This window comes from Callithrix jacchus, chromosome 4 (genome assembly GCF_049354715.1).
Source record: "Callithrix jacchus isolate 240 chromosome 4, calJac240_pri, whole genome shotgun sequence".
NCBI classification, from domain to species: Eukaryota; Metazoa; Chordata; class Mammalia; order Primates; family Cebidae; genus Callithrix; species Callithrix jacchus.
The window spans coordinates 135,772,400-135,790,190 of record NC_133505.1 but is presented as its reverse complement, the minus strand read 5'-3'; the positions used below and the strand labels follow the sequence as shown (position 1 = coordinate 135,790,190).

General features: G+C 34.8%; 1 protein-coding gene across 2 annotated transcripts in view; it reads right to left on the bottom strand.

Annotated features, from left to right (window-relative positions):
* The window catches only part of LAMA2 (laminin subunit alpha 2), a 637,958-nt gene that overhangs the window by 328,491 nt on the left and 291,676 nt on the right, over positions 1-17,791 (bottom strand). For both annotated transcript variants that reach the window (XM_054254427.2, XM_054254428.2), the window contains exons 11-12: positions 6,004-6,144; positions 3,181-3,354 (exon numbers count right to left, since the gene is read on the bottom strand). In XM_054254427.2, the coding sequence (XP_054110402.2) occupies positions 3,181-3,354; positions 6,004-6,144 (315 nt within the window). The remainder of the gene's footprint in view (positions 1-3,180; positions 3,355-6,003; positions 6,145-17,791) is intronic.

The window sequence follows — 17,791 nt, the reverse complement described above, 5'->3', positions numbered from 1 at the left end:
TAAATTGGCTAGTATTCTTGAGTGTTATTACAACCAGGCAGACATCAATGTTGGCAAAAGTGTGACCCATGTAAGCACACTTTTATTATTTGGGATTAGGCTCCTTAAAAAAAAGAATAATAGCATGTGGCATCTCCATTATAAGAGATCATGCACAGCATATCTCCCTTCTATTAGAAGAAACCTTATAACCAAGCAACTTGGAAAATGTTTGAAAGTTTTTATATAAATATTGACGAAAAGCTAATAGCATCCCATAATTGTTTTTCCAATTAGGTAGTAACACTAAAAAAGCAGAGGAAGGATTATGTATCACAGCCTCCAGGTAATGGATATAAATAAAATTCAATATTTAAGTAGATGCACTTCTATCTTGATATGCTATTTCTGTCAGATTCTGGCAATGGTTCTGATTCTAATGGCAATTACTGGTAAATAATTTAGCCACCACTATTTAGAAAAGTGGCTTTATTGAATTTACAAACAAGGCCCTACAATTTTCCATTTCCTTAGCAAGACAGTAAATCAACCAAGCTCAGCATGTCATCATGACTATAATTTATGTGATGTGACTTGACAGTTAAGATGTACTGTGGTAATTTCTAAGAGCTTGCAGTATTATTGTAGTATCAAAAATTTACATGGTTCAGTTATTAAGGCAAATTGTTTCATTCATACCGAGATGCCTGACAGTAAACCACCAAAGGCTTCCGCATTACATTAAAAAATGTCCTCCATATTCAAACAATTTGCACACCCTGTTACCGTTATTTTGTTCACTGAATGGAAATTGGAGCACAGGCAGGAACAGCCTTTTGATGTGAAATGATTGGTAGGGGAATATAAAGCGCTTCATTGTGGCTTATAAGAAAGAAACAGTTCGGCCAGGATAAGGGAAGTTATCTTCGGGAACCGACAACTACTAATGGGATGTCCAAATTCTTTGTTCTGATTCTATCAGATATTCCATTTGCTCGCTTTCCTTCTGTCAGTTTCATTGTCAGCCAACAGAGAGAAAATGCATATGACCAAAGAAGAAAGGATGGAAAATATGGTAAAGAATATTTCTATTATAAGCTACTTTAAGTAAGTTTTGCCATCATATAAGACATACGCCCTCTGAAATTCATCCAATTTTGACCTAAAACTCTTCTTGGAGTTCCTCAGAGTGTTTTTGTTTGTTTGTTTTTGAGACGGAGTTTCACTCTTGTTACCCAGGCTGGAGTGCAATGACGCGATCTCAGCTCACCGCAACCTCCTCCTCCTGGGATCAAGCAATTCTCCTTCCTCAACCTCCCGAGTAGCTGGGATTACAGGCGCACATCACCATGCCCAGCTAATTTTTGTATTTTTAGTAGAGACGGGGTTTCACTTTGTTGACCAGGATGGTCTCGATCTCTTGATCTCGTGATCCACCCGCCTCGGCCTCTGAAAGTGCTGGGATTATAGGCGTGAGCCACTGTGCCCGGCCAGCGGTTTCTTTTTTTTTTTTTTTTTAATTGACAGTATATTTTTATTTTTATTTTTTGGCAATTTTAAGCAGTAGAAATTCAAGTTTATGTGCTATTTTGTTTTTTAGGGGACTACCGGAGTTTCCTAAATAGAATAGGATAAAATGACTTCTTCCTGTAAAGGGCCTTGCAAATAAAAGTTTAACTAGATTTTTTTTTACAGCTATTGAATTTTATACAACATATGCTGTCTCTTAAAATACAAGTTCATTGAAAATGTGTTTTAGACATTTACACATTTTTTATAATAGCATTTAGAAGTCTGTTAAAAATAAAAAACTGGCCATGAGTTATGAATCTGGAGAACATCATTCTCAGCAAACTAACACAAGAACAGAAAATGAAACACCGCATATTCTCACTCATAGGTGGGTGATGAAAAATGAGAACACATGGACACAGGGAGGGGAGTACTAAACACTGGGGTCTATTGGGGGGAAAAGGGGAGGGCCAGTGGGAGGGAGAGGTGGGGAGGGATAACCTGGGGAGAAATGCCAAATGTGGGTGAAGGGGAGAAAGGAAGCAAAACACACTGCCATGTGTGTACCTATGCAACTGTCTTGCATGTTCTGCACATGTACCCCCAAACCTAAAATGCAATAAAAAATTAAAAAAAAAAAAGTTTCCATCAGCCAACACCACCAATTCCCATTCACTGAGTAGCATATGAGATACTAAGTTTTTCTATTTCAATACTCACATGACATGCAAGAAAACCATGGACTATAAATATACTTTTATTTGTTTAATAAATGATGATTTCTTCATAAATAATGCTATATTTTTAAGGTATAAACTAGTCTTAAACAGCTTCAATTCATGAAGAATTTTTCCATCACAGCTTCTGAGGTGATCAGTTATTTTAACTATCACCTGAGAAGATGTTAACTTTCACAGAACAAGCAAGTATTCTCATTTATAAATAAGCCACCAAATTTTGTTTCCAACAAAGTATTAGGCGAGATAAAACAAAATTCTAAACCCCATTATATCTATCTAGATAGATATAATCCACAATAGAAAGAAAAATAGGTCTGTATTTCTGAGGTTGCTACATTTGTTTATCTGTGTATGTTTTTACATATGTATGGGCTTTAAAACAAACATGTGCTTCCAATCTGGCACTTTTAGGATAGTTCTGTCTGAGCTCCAGGAAATATGTTGTTTACATAAGCCTCGTGGCAAGCATTTAATTAGTTATGTAATCCATTTCTTTTTCCAATTAACATTCATATCAGGTAGAAGGAAAAGTAAATCTCTTGAGTATCAATTTTGAAATAAAATAGAAACAGATGAGAAAACTTCAGTAAGTATCCCACCACAGACAACTCCAGAAAACAGCTCTTTCCACATAATCACAACACAGTTTCTTCCAACAGCTATAATTTGCTTTATGAAAATACCCTAGAGCCTTCATTAATTTATTTGGCTATTCAAAAAGGTTACACAGAACATCAACTCTACAAAGTTGCATACTAGGGATGCCCTGGCTTGTTAAGATCTTGTGTAATATGGGGGAAACGCCCAGCTCCACGTGATTTAGCTGGCTCTGGCAATCCAATACAGTGTGTAATTTGATTTCATCTTTCTTCAAATGAATTACCAATTAAAACTCATTCTCACGATCAGTCAGTTACAGTAGAATAGCGGGAAGCAAGCGTGGACTTACTTTGTTTCCCAGATAAGGAGCCGGTGCGCTCCAGTAGTAGCCGTGCGGCAGGGCTTGCCGGGCCTCCGCATTACTGATGCTGATCTGCTGGGTTGAGTCTGAGTCGTCCTGCCGGGGAGCCACTCGAATGCGGCCAGAAAGGTCAGTCAGATACCAGCCACTCATATCTTGTATCTTAGAGAAAACACACAGTCGTCATTAATTTAAAAAAACCAACCAAACAAACAAACAAAAACTATCAGCTTTGCTCTTTCATATTCCTGGTCACGTCCGCTTTTGGAAATTAACAAAAAATAAAAACAAACAAACAAAAAAATATTAGGAATATTTAGAAAAAACATGCTGGGTTATGGTGGCTCACACCTGTAATCTTGGCACTTTGGGAGGTCGAGGCAGGTGGATCACTTGGGGTTATGAGTTTGAAACAAGCCTGGCCAATATAGTGAAACCCATCTCTACTAAAAATACAAAACAATCAGCCCAGTGTGGTGGTGAGCGCCTGTAATCCCAGCTACTTGGGAGGCTGAGGCAGCAGAACTGCTTGAACCTGGGAGGTGTAGGTTGCAGTAAGCAGATATCTTGCCACTGCACTCCAGCCTGGGCAACAGAACAAGACACCATCAAAACAGAACAAAACAAAACAAAACTCAAAAAATCATGAGTGTTATGAATATCATTAGATATACGTACTCACTTAGGTTTCCATTGCTTTTTTTTTCCTTGATGTTTCTAGGAGTTTCCAAGGTATTCTAAAATAACCTGTTTTCATTAAAACTATGCTTTTTTAAAAATGTGGTTCCAAATATCACTTTCTTAAAAATAGAAATTCACTCGAAGTCATACAATGGTTGTAACATACACTTAATCAAACAGTTGGCCTTTCAGCTCCATATTTTTCACTCCACTAGTAATTTCTTATTGCTCTTAGAAAAAAAGACTTGAAAAAGTGTTGCATATGTATTAGTAATGCAGAGGAAAAAGAGAAACTATGTAAGTACCTGAAAGGTGGTTTTTCATTCAGTATATCTACCCCTCCCACTTTTTAAAATTTCTACTTTGAGGTGTAAGGATATTTGAACCCAATGGCTTGTTGCTATGACAACATCTCACAATACTGTATGCATTCCTTCAAACAGGGTCAGAAGTGCTGTGGGGACCCACAGCCTAGATCCCTGGCCCAGAAATGGAAGGAACCTTAAAGGAGGAATCAGAAAATGTGTAATGATTTGTTTTTACATATGCTCCAGCCAAGGTCAGGCCTATAGCTACACGTCTAATTTAAAGCATCCTCCCTAGTCAAGACAAAACACTGATTACTGAGGGCTTAGGCTACCAACTGCCAGGAACCTACCACACATGCATGAGTTGCTTCATGTTGTGGGTCATGGGAAGAAGAATGCTATGGGTGACACTATGTGGCTGAAATATTTAAAAAATTTTCTTCATAGATTATTTAACTCTGCTTATCCCAAAGCTGTGAAATCACTGAGATTCCCTTGGTCAAACAAGAAAGAGAAACCAGGTACAACCTGTTGACCTCCTGGAATAAGTAATATATTCCTTGCTTTTCTTCCCTTCTGACATCACACTTGAGGCATTTTAAGACAGTTGAGTGGGATTCTGTGTCTCTAGCATCTGATGATCAAAGCTTGAGTACCAGCTCTGTCCCTTGGCTGGCTATGAAACTGTGATCTAAGGGTCTGAAGGGTGGGGTGGGATTTTATAAACAAAATGAAGAAGTTAGACTAGATGTCCCTTTGTGGTTTATTCTTTGAAGTCTGCTCTGAAAGCAATATATTTGATAAACTGTAGATAATATTTCATATTAGGCTTGACTTAAAAGCACTGCAGGCAGAGAAAATATGAGATAGCTCTGTTCAGGATTAGTTCCCTTATTAAAGTTGAAAGGAAGAAGTGTTTAGGTAATAGTTTATCTAAATAGTCTTTATAAAACACAACATGTCAGTCCTCAGCTTAAAATTCTTCAATGACACTCCAAGTAAAAGATCTCAAATTCTTAGCATATTCAACCCTTGTAAGTTCTAGTTTCTCATTCCCCCTCTAGACTTCTCTCTCTCCAGTCCATTTCCTACCATTCTACACTCTTAAGTCTAGCCATATAGGGTGTATGAAATTCCCAGAAGGTCCCGTTTTCCTTTGACACTCTTCTGTAGGGTGACAAAATGCTCTCTGTATAGAATTGAAAAAGCAGTGGGTAGTGTAAGCATTGAAAGTAGAAAGATAAACACACTTATGCTAAAGAAACAAAATTTTAGTTGCAATTAAATAGTTTAAGTAATAATTTTTCCAACCAACTATGAATGAAGGTATTGCCTATATTTAATGTCCCCTTTTAATAATGAAATAGTCTAGGCAACATCAAATAGTAACTAAGGTTGGTGGATAATATGTATTTTATATATATATATATATATATATATATAGATGATAAAGCATTTTTCTCAACTTGTATACAAAAATACTGGTAAATGGAAAACAAAATTTATATCACAATGTCATGTTTTCTCTGCTAAATCCTGCATCCTTGGAGTTGAAACTTTAATTGCATTATTGTTTCATACAGTAATCATGGAAACTGAAAAGACTATGTCTACCTATTCTAAGAAATTCCAGCAGTATTACAAATACAACCTCAAAGGCGTTGAGAAAAAATACACAATAGTATTTGAAAACGATTTCATTATTTCTTCATGTAACTTTATGTAGAAGTTCACTATCAGAAAAAAAAAATTCCGCAAAAGAACAATGAGAGCAACAAAGAAGGCCGATGGACAAACAACCAACCAAATGGTGCTTGCTTACTTTGCCATAGGTCCAGTAGGAACTCTGACATCTGTTTGAAACCCCTGAACAGAAACACTCGTCACAGCCTTTCCAATTATCCTCTTGCAAATTGAAGAAGCCGGGTTTGCAACGACTACAGTCTCCTCCTTCAACATTCTCCTGCAAATAAAGAGATGTGTCAGCAACACAGGTATCTTTCAGATTTATGAGGTGTGTTCATGTCTGCAAAAGGGAAATATTAACTGTACATTCTTCATTTTACCCTCTCAACTAAAGTATAATGATATTTTAAAAAATCTGCTCCAAAGCTGTATATTAAGCTGTACTCTCTCTAACTACACTGGTGAGAAAGATCATTGGATGCAAATCTACTCTCGTAAAAGTGACTATTTTAATCTTTGTGTATATTAAGAGCGCAGAGTAAATGTCATGATAGATATCTATGCAGGAATACATTCGATTTAGTAAAGTGGGGTCAGCTAGGTTCACTGTTCTGTTTTTGAGCTACTTCATTTAAAGTTCACTGTTCTGTTACTGAGCTACTTCATTTAATTTTCTGGTAAAAATTAAAGACATTAATACATTGATATATAATAGAACATTGATATTATACCAGTTAGAAATACTTTTCACATTTTAGGTTAAAAATGTGTATACTTGAAGCAAGCATAGGAACTTGACAGGTAGAGAAACTGGGATAAAGATCATATAAAGTAGAAAAGTAGCAACGTTTTCCCCTGGTTTACTTTTATAGTGTTTCCTGTAACACATCGGTACAGTTAGTCACATAGTGATATTATGGGAAAGATCTATTCTCATTCTGTGACTGCTCTCCACCAGATTGGATTCATTCATTCTAATCTCAGTATACTGAAAAATTGTTTGTATATAGTTGAGCCTAAAATGTGGACTCGGGCCAGTGAAAGCTGACCATATAATGAAAAAGTGGGAAAGATGTAATCTCTCAATTTAAAGAACAGTTGATGTTGACTAATACTTCTAAATGAAGGCATCCTGCTTTCCAGGAAACAGATTTGCAATATTCCCTACACATGCATTTTCTCTACATTTTCCCTCTTCCTTGAATTCCTGTATTAGCAATTCTGAAGCTTTTTTAAAAAATCCCTTACACAACTAATTTCTCTCTAAATGACGTTTTCATTTTTTATACATTGCTCTATCACAACTACAAAAAAGCGTTGTTCAAAGATTGTTCTCTCTAGCTATCTGCTGTAATCTATTCAAAGGTAGAAATTCTGTCTTACTTATCTTTATAATCTGAGAAAATAACATGGTTCCTGGTACAGCAGTGAGCACTAGCTTCATAAAATTTATTAAGTTTAAATAAATCTCTTGGCAGTCAGGTTTTTCATGCATAGCAAAATTCTATACACATAGTATAAGCTTAATAAAAACATCTTTAAACAAACCCAGATTGAGCAGGAGATAGCGGTGATAAAATCTGAGAACATATAAGGAAAACCGGAAGAGAAGAGAAAAAAATGGCGTGAAGAAATAAGGAGAAATTTTTAAAATAAACAAAGAGGTCCTCCTTATATCTAAGAGAATAATTTATTTTAAATTAACTTTTTGATATTGAATTTCAATGACTCATTTACAAACTCAACCACTTCTTTGTGGAACCTTAATAAGTACTGCTCTAAGATTTTTGCCAGCTTTACTTTTTAAGGCAGATTTCAAACATTTTGAAATGATAGATATCAGCAAAACTAATCAAGCTAATTTCAGACTGATAGTGACAAATAAATCCCCAAAGCACTGGAGTTGAGAGCATCTTCAAAAAGAGTATAAAGCCAAGAAAGATGAAACATATCTGTAATTATGATTTAGCTTATCCCGTTGAGGACACAGTACAGCTGTTCTGTACACTGTGTTCCTATGTGCTTGGTCTAATCTACTTTTCATTTATTCTAATTTGAAAGCTTATAATGCCACTATTCTGAGATTCAGACTAAGTCCAACAATTAGAAATTTGTAGACATTAGCTACATTTTCCTTAGCTCCATTTTAGCCTGGTAAAATGACCTTGAAAAAATATGATGAAATAATTTCATATTCAATTTTATTTAATAACCCGATGCAAGACATTAGGGTAGGAATTCTAGGCACTATGAAGATAAATAGTCAAGACCTCTGTCTTTAAAAGCCAATGTCTAGTTGGATAAAAACATATACTCACAATCAGCTATCATGCAAGGTGGAATATGGTAAATGCATCCGAGAAATAAATTAAATTATGGAAACAGAGGAGGAAGCACTAATTTATTCTATAAGACTTAAGGAGGCATTATGACAGGAATGGAGTTTGACCTAAACCTTGAAGCATGGTTTAAAAATTGAACTCGTGGACAGAGAAAGAATGAGAGACCCATGTTAGCAAAGACATTGGGAACAAAAATTCAATTTAAAACTTGGAGGTTCATTAATCATTTATTTTTCAAGACAAATGTGCAAGTTGAGCATCCCTACTCAAAATTTTGAAATGTTTTAAAATTTGAAAGTTTATAGGCACCTATATGATGCTCAAAAAGAATGCTCATTGAAGCATTTCAGATTTTGGATTTCTGATTAGGAGTGATCAGCCAGTATATATGCTGCAAATATGCCAAAATCCAAAAAAATCCCAAATCTGAAATATTTCTGGTCTTGAGCATTTTGGATAAGGGATAGTCAGCCTGTATTTAATATCTCGTATATGTTAGAACTTCACTTGGTACTTGAGATCCAGGTTCCCTGGCCTCAGAAAGGCTATCCTAAGAGATATTCCTCAGGAATTGTCAAGTCATTAATGGTTGTTCAGCAGGAGATAAATCAACAGAACTATACTTGAGTCACTTATGTTAGCAGTGGCAGTAAAATGTCTATAAAATGTGAGACATTAGCACAAAAAATCTTTCTTTACTACATTATAGAGTATATTTTATATAATTTAGAGTAGCACAATTCAAACACAGAAGTATCGTGCTCCAGGACTTCTGTACACATCTTCATAGAGACCAAAGTTTTCCACCTTCTATTAGCTTGCTACTATACATGATCTTGGCATCCTAGTTCCAATTCGATGTGTCCCCAGGGACATCACTGTTTTTCAAAACTTCTTTGTGACTCATCGACCACTGTCATCTATGAGTCAGCCCCTAATTGCATTCCGGGTTATTCTTGGAAGATCCTCTTGATATGAATATTCTAGGACTTAAATTTTTTTGATTCTCAGCTTAAAAGCTGCTTTATGACTGAGCTCTTCGAACAACTCAATTTCCTCTGTTATCAATACGTAATTATTAATAAATGCTCTGCACATTATTTCTTATTGTTGCTTTATTCTTTATATTATTCATTCATCAAGTCATAGCTGAACTACTATATACAATGCCTGTGAGATATCAGAGGGAATATAAAAATGCCCTCTCGGGAGGCTGAGGCAGAAGAATTGCCTGAACCCAGGAGGCGGAGGTTGCGGTGAGCCGAGATCGCGCCATTGCACTCCAGCCTGGGTAACAAGAGCGAAACTCCGTCTCAAAAAAAAAAATAATAATAATAAAATAAATAAATAAAAATGCCCTCAAGAGGATTATAGCAAAGGAAGTAGGGATTTTCTTTTTTGCTATAGTTCCCTTAGCACAGTTTCTACCTGTAGAAATAGAGTCACAATATTTTGCCTGTGTACTTTCTGATGAGGCTGACTTCAGATAAATCTATTGCAAGGTATAAGAAAATCACTGCTGTTAGAGGGTAAGAAAACATGTCCTGTATCTGACACCAAATTCATCACTAGAGTCCACTATGCCCCTGAAGAAAAAAATAAGACAGAAAAACCATAGGGTTGAGCAAAAAACATGTATCCCAAGATTTTCATGAGATTAAAATAGGCTACTGCTGCGCTGTGCTCTTCCAGATGTAAGAATGTTTCCAGATGTAAAAATATTTACTAAAGGGCATTTATTAAAATAAACAATAAATAAATAAATACAAACAGTAAAACCATATTTTTATTCTTCTATTGCCATTTATAAGATTTGCACAGACCATATCTTATACCTTATTACCAGCCAGTTCAGTCCCTGAAGCACAGATGGGAATATAATTGACCCTAAATATCTAACGATGATGGTAAAAGTTTGTACCTTCCAGATTGAATGTTATTTTAATCATCATGAGATTTCTATTTTCCTTTATAATTCTATCACTTACTTGTACTGATAAACTTTAAAAAATTATTAACATATAATTAACTTTTTTGTTGTTTATGTGTACTTCAATGGTTGCAAAAACATAATTTAATAAAAATTCTTAAGTTGTTTTAACTATTAATCTAAACAAAATGGACTCTAGTCTATTAAATCTCTCAGCATTTCTACTGGGCAGGTCTTGTTGATCCAATAAATTCATTTTAACACTTTGTTTGTATGGAGTTCAATTTCAATTTGCTCGTTCAATGATAATTTTCATGCGAAAGCCTATGAAACAGGGTAATTTCTAAAACGCTACAGACTTCCACTCTAGAGATTAATATTCATCCCCTTATAGCACCATGTTTTGTAAAACCAAATATTCTACTTTTGCTATTTCTATACCATTATTCTAATCAATTATATTAATAAAATATGAACTGATAATAGTCATTTTCCATTGTAAATAATGCATACAATAAATATTTTTATATTCTCACATATTATGATATTAAAATGTGTCACTTCACTTTAGACTAGTGTTCTCAACCTACTTAATCTATTTTTTATTATCCTGCCTCTACGGAGCCTGTATGGTAATTTTTTCATTATTATCCCCACCATGAAATTTTAATACTCCAGATATATTTTATGTACAGATGTACCACATCAATGTTTGCCTTTACATAAAATCAATATGATATTTTTGTTCCACAAGAACCAATTTTCATTCTTTTAGGAAGAAATGTGTGCTTTAGACATCTATTTCTGTTAAATATAGCTCAATGTTGTGGCTTATCCTACAAAAAACTTATCATGTCTGCCCATTTTTTCTTTAGTTCTCTTTTCCCTTTAAAAACAAAGTTGAATTAGAAAAATTTTACTAAGTTGTTTTGTTTTTGATTTCTTGAAGTGAGATACTATCGTGATGACATCAATTTTCTTATTGCTATAATTTCCTCAGTAGTTTTTCTCTGGAGAAATAGTCATGGTAGTTTTCTTTTACTCTTTCTCATGGAAGCTATCGCCTTATAAATTAGGTACAACTTCAGCAGTACATATTTCACTGTGATTGTTAGTCAGCTGGGAGTACTACTGACAAAGTTACCAGGAATAGCTCCAGTGACATTTATTTTTTTGTGTGATAATTGCTTCAGGAATTTTGCAGTCATGCTCGTTTTTTTGGTGTTTTGTAGTTAATTACAGGTTTTTTTCCTGTTATGACCTTTATACTAATGCATTGTAGTATTAAAAGAAGTTAACAAGGGAAGGATAATTAGTTAATTAGCAGTATTTGTTGAGGGCTTACTCCTAAAACACATGGTTCCAAGGCTAAATGATAGTTGGTGGATTAGGGAGAGGGAATAAAATAAATAAAAATTAGTTCTCATTTTTCACAAGCTTACCTTTTAATATTGTGAAAGAGAACCAGAGCTGGACAGTAGTTAAAATGATGAAAGTAGGCTTTATTCAGAAACTATTGCAATAGGGAAAAAGTAACCTTAGTAACAGGGAAAAAGCAATCTGAAAAAAGGAACTAGGCTCCATTCACAATACAACATGAGCAAATGGGGATTCATAACAAGGAACAGGGTGGAGATTTATAGCCACGGAGCAAGAATCGGGGCCAACAATCATTAAGAGGAGATATTAGGGGTAGGGGGGATTCTTGCTAAACCAATTTAATGGGATTCTTGTTAAAGACAGGCCAGTTTTGATTTGCATTTCTTTAATGAACAGTGATGATGAGCATTTTTTCATGTTTGTTGGCCTCATGTATGTCTTCTTTTATAAAGTGTCTGTTTATATCCTTTGCCCACTTTTGAATGTGCTTGTTTGTTTTTTTCTTGTAAATCTATTTTAGTTATTTGTGTATTCTGGATATCAGCCCTTTGTCAGATGGGTAGACTGCAAAAATTTTTTCCCATTCTGTTGGTTGCTGATTCACTATAATGACTGTTTCTTTTGCTGTGCAGAAGCTGTGGAGTTTGATTAGGTCCCATTTGTCTATTTTGGCTTTTGTTGCCAGTGCTTTTGGTGTTTTGGTCATGAAGTCCCATGCCTATGCCTATGTTCTGAATGGTTTTGCCTAGATTTTCTTCTAGGGTTTTTAGGGTGTTAGGTCTTATGTTTAAGTGTTTAATCCATCTGGAGTTAATTTTAGTGTAAGGTGTCAGGAAGGGGTCCAGTTTCTGCTTTCTGCACATAGCTAGCCAGTTTTCCCAACACCATTTATTAAACAGGAAATCCTTTCCCCATTGCTTGTTTTTGTCAGGTTTGTCAAAGATTGGATGGTTGTAGATGTATTGTGTTGCCTCCGAGGCCTCTGTTCTGCTCCATTGGTCTATATCTCTGTTTTGGTACCAGTACCATGCTGTTTTGGTTACTGTAGCCTTGTAGTATAGTTTGAAGTCTGGTAGTGTGATGCCTCCTGCTTTGTTCTTTTCATTAAAAAATCTGGAGACAACAGATGCTCGAGAGGATGTGTAGAAATAGGAAAACTTTTACATTGTTGGTGGGAGTGTAAATTGGTTCAACCATTGTGGAAGACAGTGTGGCAATTCCTCAAGGACCTAGAAATAGAAATTCCATTTGACCCAGCAATCCCATTACTGGGTATATACCCAAAGGATTTTAAATCGTTCCTCTATAAAGAATGTTCATTGCAGCACAGTTTACAATAGCAAATACCTGGAACCAACCCAAATGCCCATCGATGATAGACTGGACAGGGAAACTGTGGCACACATACAGCATGGAATATTATGTAGCCATCAAAAATGATGAGTTTGTGACCTTTGTAGGGACATGGATGAACCTGGAAACCATCATTCTCAGCAAACCGACGCAAGAACAGAAAATCAAACACCACATGTTCTCACTCATAGGTGGGCGTTGAACAATGAGAACACATGGACACAGGGAGGGGAGCATCACACACTGGGGTCTGTCAGGGGGAAATAGGGGAGGCACAGTAAGGGGTGGGGAGTTGGGGAGAGATAGCATGGGGAGAAATGCCAGATATAGGTGATGGGGAGGAAGGCAGCAAATCACACCACCATGTGTGTACCTATGCAACAATCTTGCATATTCTTCACATGTACCCCAAAACTTAAAATGCAATAATAAGAAAAGACAGGCCGGGGAATCACATATCAAGGATAAGCTATTCTTAAAACAAAAAACTGACTTAGCTGGATTCTTGCTATAACCAAGCTAGGCTGTGGACAAGGCTAAAGATGAATCCTCATGTGAAAGAGGACTCAGAGAAGCCTTTCCAAAGTTCAGTCAAAGAGAGTCTGTCATTGTAAAAAATTGACTGACATAATACTGTTAGAACTGTAGCTGCTTCAAGAGATAAATTCCTGCATGAATCTTTTATGCCAAAAATTCTACATCTGTAATTTAGATTCAGGATTTATGTATACAATGTATACATTGAAGGGCATTTGTAAATATACCCAGGAATCAAGTCTACAAGTTAATGAGGTGGCCATTCCTGTATACAAATGAAAAAGAAGAGGGAAATCCAAAACCAATAAAAATGTTAACACACCATAAGAGTCCTTTTAGAGAAAAAGAATGGAAAGTTACCTCTACTTGCAAAAAGCAATATAGACAACAACAAAAAGTAACCCAGTAGGTATTTGTGGTTATACTTTATATTTATACAGGGCTTCAATGTTATAATTATACCTATTGAGAGTTAGGCAGAAAAGAGTCAATAACACCATTTCCTGGATTATAAAATAGAATCAGAAAGGTGAAGTGACTGCCAAAGCTTCACAAGATTTTCGTTCTCTTCCTTCTTTCTTATGTATGAGTCATTGTGGTATCTTCTTAACCGTCCAATGATAAAGAAAATATACAGGGTCTGTAGCATCACCAGAGGTAAGAATGGACATAAAACAGAGTAACTAAGTATGAGATCATAAAAGAAAAAGATATGAAAAGTGATTGTGCCATGAGAATGATTTGATTGGGGGATGCAGGGGAGCTTTCCTGAGAAAGTTGAAATTAGGCTAAGCCATTAAAAATGCCTGACTAAGCAAAGGAATAAACAGGGCTAGAAATGAGGTTTCACAAGCAATCTGAATAGAACCTATAAAATTCCACATGCTACAAAGAACTAAGTGACTCAAGAAATTTAAGCAAAGCTGGAAAACAGTGACTGAAACTCAAGAACATTCTGGAGAGGTAAGCCAAGACCAGAATCATATAGTCTCATGGGCCTGTAAGGACTTAATGGAAAATGCAATGAAAACAAAGCAAAATAATATGAAAATGCAGACTGATTTCTAGTCTTCTACTTCACAATTTATCTTTGTATTATAAGACTTTGAGAAAATTAAAGCACATGTTCCTACCTAAATCAAGGTCAATTTATATTATGGGTGAGAGTCTACAAACCAACTGACTTTGCATAAATAATATGATACCAAACCACAAAAGAGCCATTTTCTAGCACATGGTACTTGAAATAAACAAATACTGAGAGTCAGACAGCACTTAAATTCAATGACTTGTCATATATCTGAGATTGACTTGCCTCTTATAACACACAAGAGAAAGAAATTTCAAAATTTTTAACAATGCAAAGATATTAGAAACGTTTTGGTATCTTGAGCTAGCATTGTTTTCATATTTTGAAATATAATGATGATAATGTTCATTAATACCATTGTTGAAGAGAAAATCTTATGTGTAAAATGTAATAGTGTAGTTGATATTCTATGAGTCAGTTAGCATCTTGTTGATTTACTTTCCTATTTCAATTTAGAGGTAATTTTTTTCAGGTGTATATTTCTGATTTTCTATCCTGTGGTTTCTCATCTCTTGTTTAACCCAACCATTGAATTTTTAATTTCAGTGACTATGTATATATTTTCATTTCTAGGAGTAAATTATATGTGTTTCTTTTCCAACCCTGGTTACTTTTGAATTTTAATATAGCATCTGTTTTACATTTTTTTTTCCCTATTCCTTCTTTGTTTATTCTTCAATCTTCTAATCATGCATTTATAATTGTACATTTTAAACATATTTTTATGATTTATCTGGTAAAAATATGATCACAGATTTTTATGAATATAACATTTCTTTCAGACTATCCTTTCTAGTTCTTTGTGTACTAATATTCTAATTTTTGTGGCTACTGGTTTCCTTTTGTAGTTATTTTCCTTTTGTGTACTTTACTTTGTGATGAGATCATTTTCAGTTGAAGTTGTATTATTTTTCCTATGGGAATACCATTTCCTTGACTTGTTGAGGAATTCCAGCACATAGAGGTAGAATAAAAATGGATCCATTCCCATGTGGCACACAGGTTTGGGGATTTGGTCCCACACAAGGTAGTAACTTTTACCCACTTAGAACCTCTAAAAGAAAACTTTTCTAGCTGCCTCTGTAGGCTTTCAGAAAAAATTGTCTATCCCCCATTTCTCTGTCTGAAAGCATTTCTGGAGTTCCCTGCTTCAGTGAGTTCAGTTGCCATTTCCCTGTGTGGGTCCAAGTCCTAGTGAGGGCATTCAAACTCCAAACTTTGGCCCTGATCTTAGAACTCAGACTCCCCTCCCACCCCTTCCCCCATGACCCCAGATGCTCAGTTTAGCTTGAGCTCTTGCTTATGCTTAACTTAGATTTCCTTCTTTAGTCTGACATCTAGGAATTTCCCTTTCTTTCTTGTATGTAAATGTTTATAAATTTATTTTCTATGTTTATGCAGCATATCTGTGTTTTTAAAATAGAAAAAGTGGGAAAAGTGATGTCCATATCAGCTCAGTATGTCATTTTTACCTGCAGGAAAAATAATACAGCCTCAACTGAAAATGCTCTCATCACAAAGCAGTAATTTAAAATTTATAATACCAAAAGCAATTAAGCCCAAGACTTCCTAATGAAGCCGTTTTTAAAAAAGTCTTCACATTTCAGTGAGATATTTCTTTCTGATAAAAAATTATTTAAAAATTCAGATGTTATAGTATAAGACAATGAAGATACAAATATTTAAGATTAATATGCAGATACATTTTGGAGATGAATACTTATATACACATTGTTTAACATATGATTTATATTGTTCTATTTACAGATAAATACTTATTTAAAGTTACTAACTTTTATATAAATATATGGACACTTATGTATATATTCTTCCCATTCTGCCAAAACTCTGTCATTTGATTTGAATTTATATCTCCAATATTTTAGTCTCTCAATAAAGTTTTGCTTCTCAAACAGGATTTTGATCCATGCTGTTTTTAACAATCAGTTGACATATCTATGTCAAATCATATTTTTACGAAACAGTATGAACTATCATACTGTTAGTACGATAGTTTCTTTCTCGAATGTAAATGTTTATAAATTTATTTGCTATGTTTATGCTATGTTTATTTTTTTCCTATTCCTTCTTTGTTTATTCTTCAGTCTTCTAATCATGCTTTTATAATTGTACATTTTAAACAGTATGAACTATCATACTGTTTCTTATTAGTGTATTTCTCTCTACACTAATAAGTGTCTTTCCAGTATATAAGTTGTATGCATATTTTGTTGAAATGCTGGGTTATTTCTTATTTTTTTAAAAAGAGACTGAGGCACTTAACTGTAGTACATTACATGCACATTTTGATATAATTTCTCATGCCATATTGTGATATTATTGTGATGTGATATAATTTTTTAATATGTCATGTTATATGCACATAATTTGTGATTTTTATAATTATGTAGACCGCTTCATGAAACTTGCTTTCTGCAAGTTTTTAATCCTAAAACAATTTAATTACAAGAACTTACAGTTTTCTATTTAAGATGTCACATGGTTGGAAGGCATTCATTTTAATGATGTTATTTACTTAACTTTTTATTCTCTTTTATAATTTCTTAATTGCTGTTTATTGTTGCATTTTAATTGTCTGTGTAGAGCTTCAAGTGTCTTCACAGGAGGCATTTTTCTTATTAGTATTATAATCATTCTTGGTACAATATTGAGTTTGGCTGAGAGCAGGCACTGAGTAGCCCAAGGGGCTTTCCCTTGGAGCCCCGCTAATCACTACAGCTCTCTTGCTCTAGCCTTTCTCGCTATATTTACCCAAGAAAACAAACTTGCTTGCTACTCCTTTTCCTTTCAAATACCAGACATCACCATTGTATGAGTGGTAGGTATACAAAAACTCTTCTTTTTCTTTCCTGCTTGATTTTCTGCATTCTAGAAACTCAGAAGGTTTCTTGTCTATTTTAAGCTTAGTTTTGCCTGTCCTTTATTTGAGTGAGTGGTAAAGGTTAGAGATTTCTGTGGAGTTTTGAAAATAGAATAAAGCACACACAAGATATGTTTTGATAAATACTAGAGAAGATGCACTAAGAGCCTGCAGGATTGCCTACAAAGACATACAAGATGGAGAGGGGAGGTGTCCTTAAGCAAGCAATCACTCACACACCGCTACACAATCTGGGTCGACACAAGCAATTTTTCATTTCAGATAATTTTAGAATGAAATGTAATAGATCTAGAAAATTTACTATATTCCAGGACATGGCAACTTTTTACAATGGGCTTGTGGACTCTTCTGCTTACTGTGTCTACAGGAGTATTATTGTTCCAGTAGTTC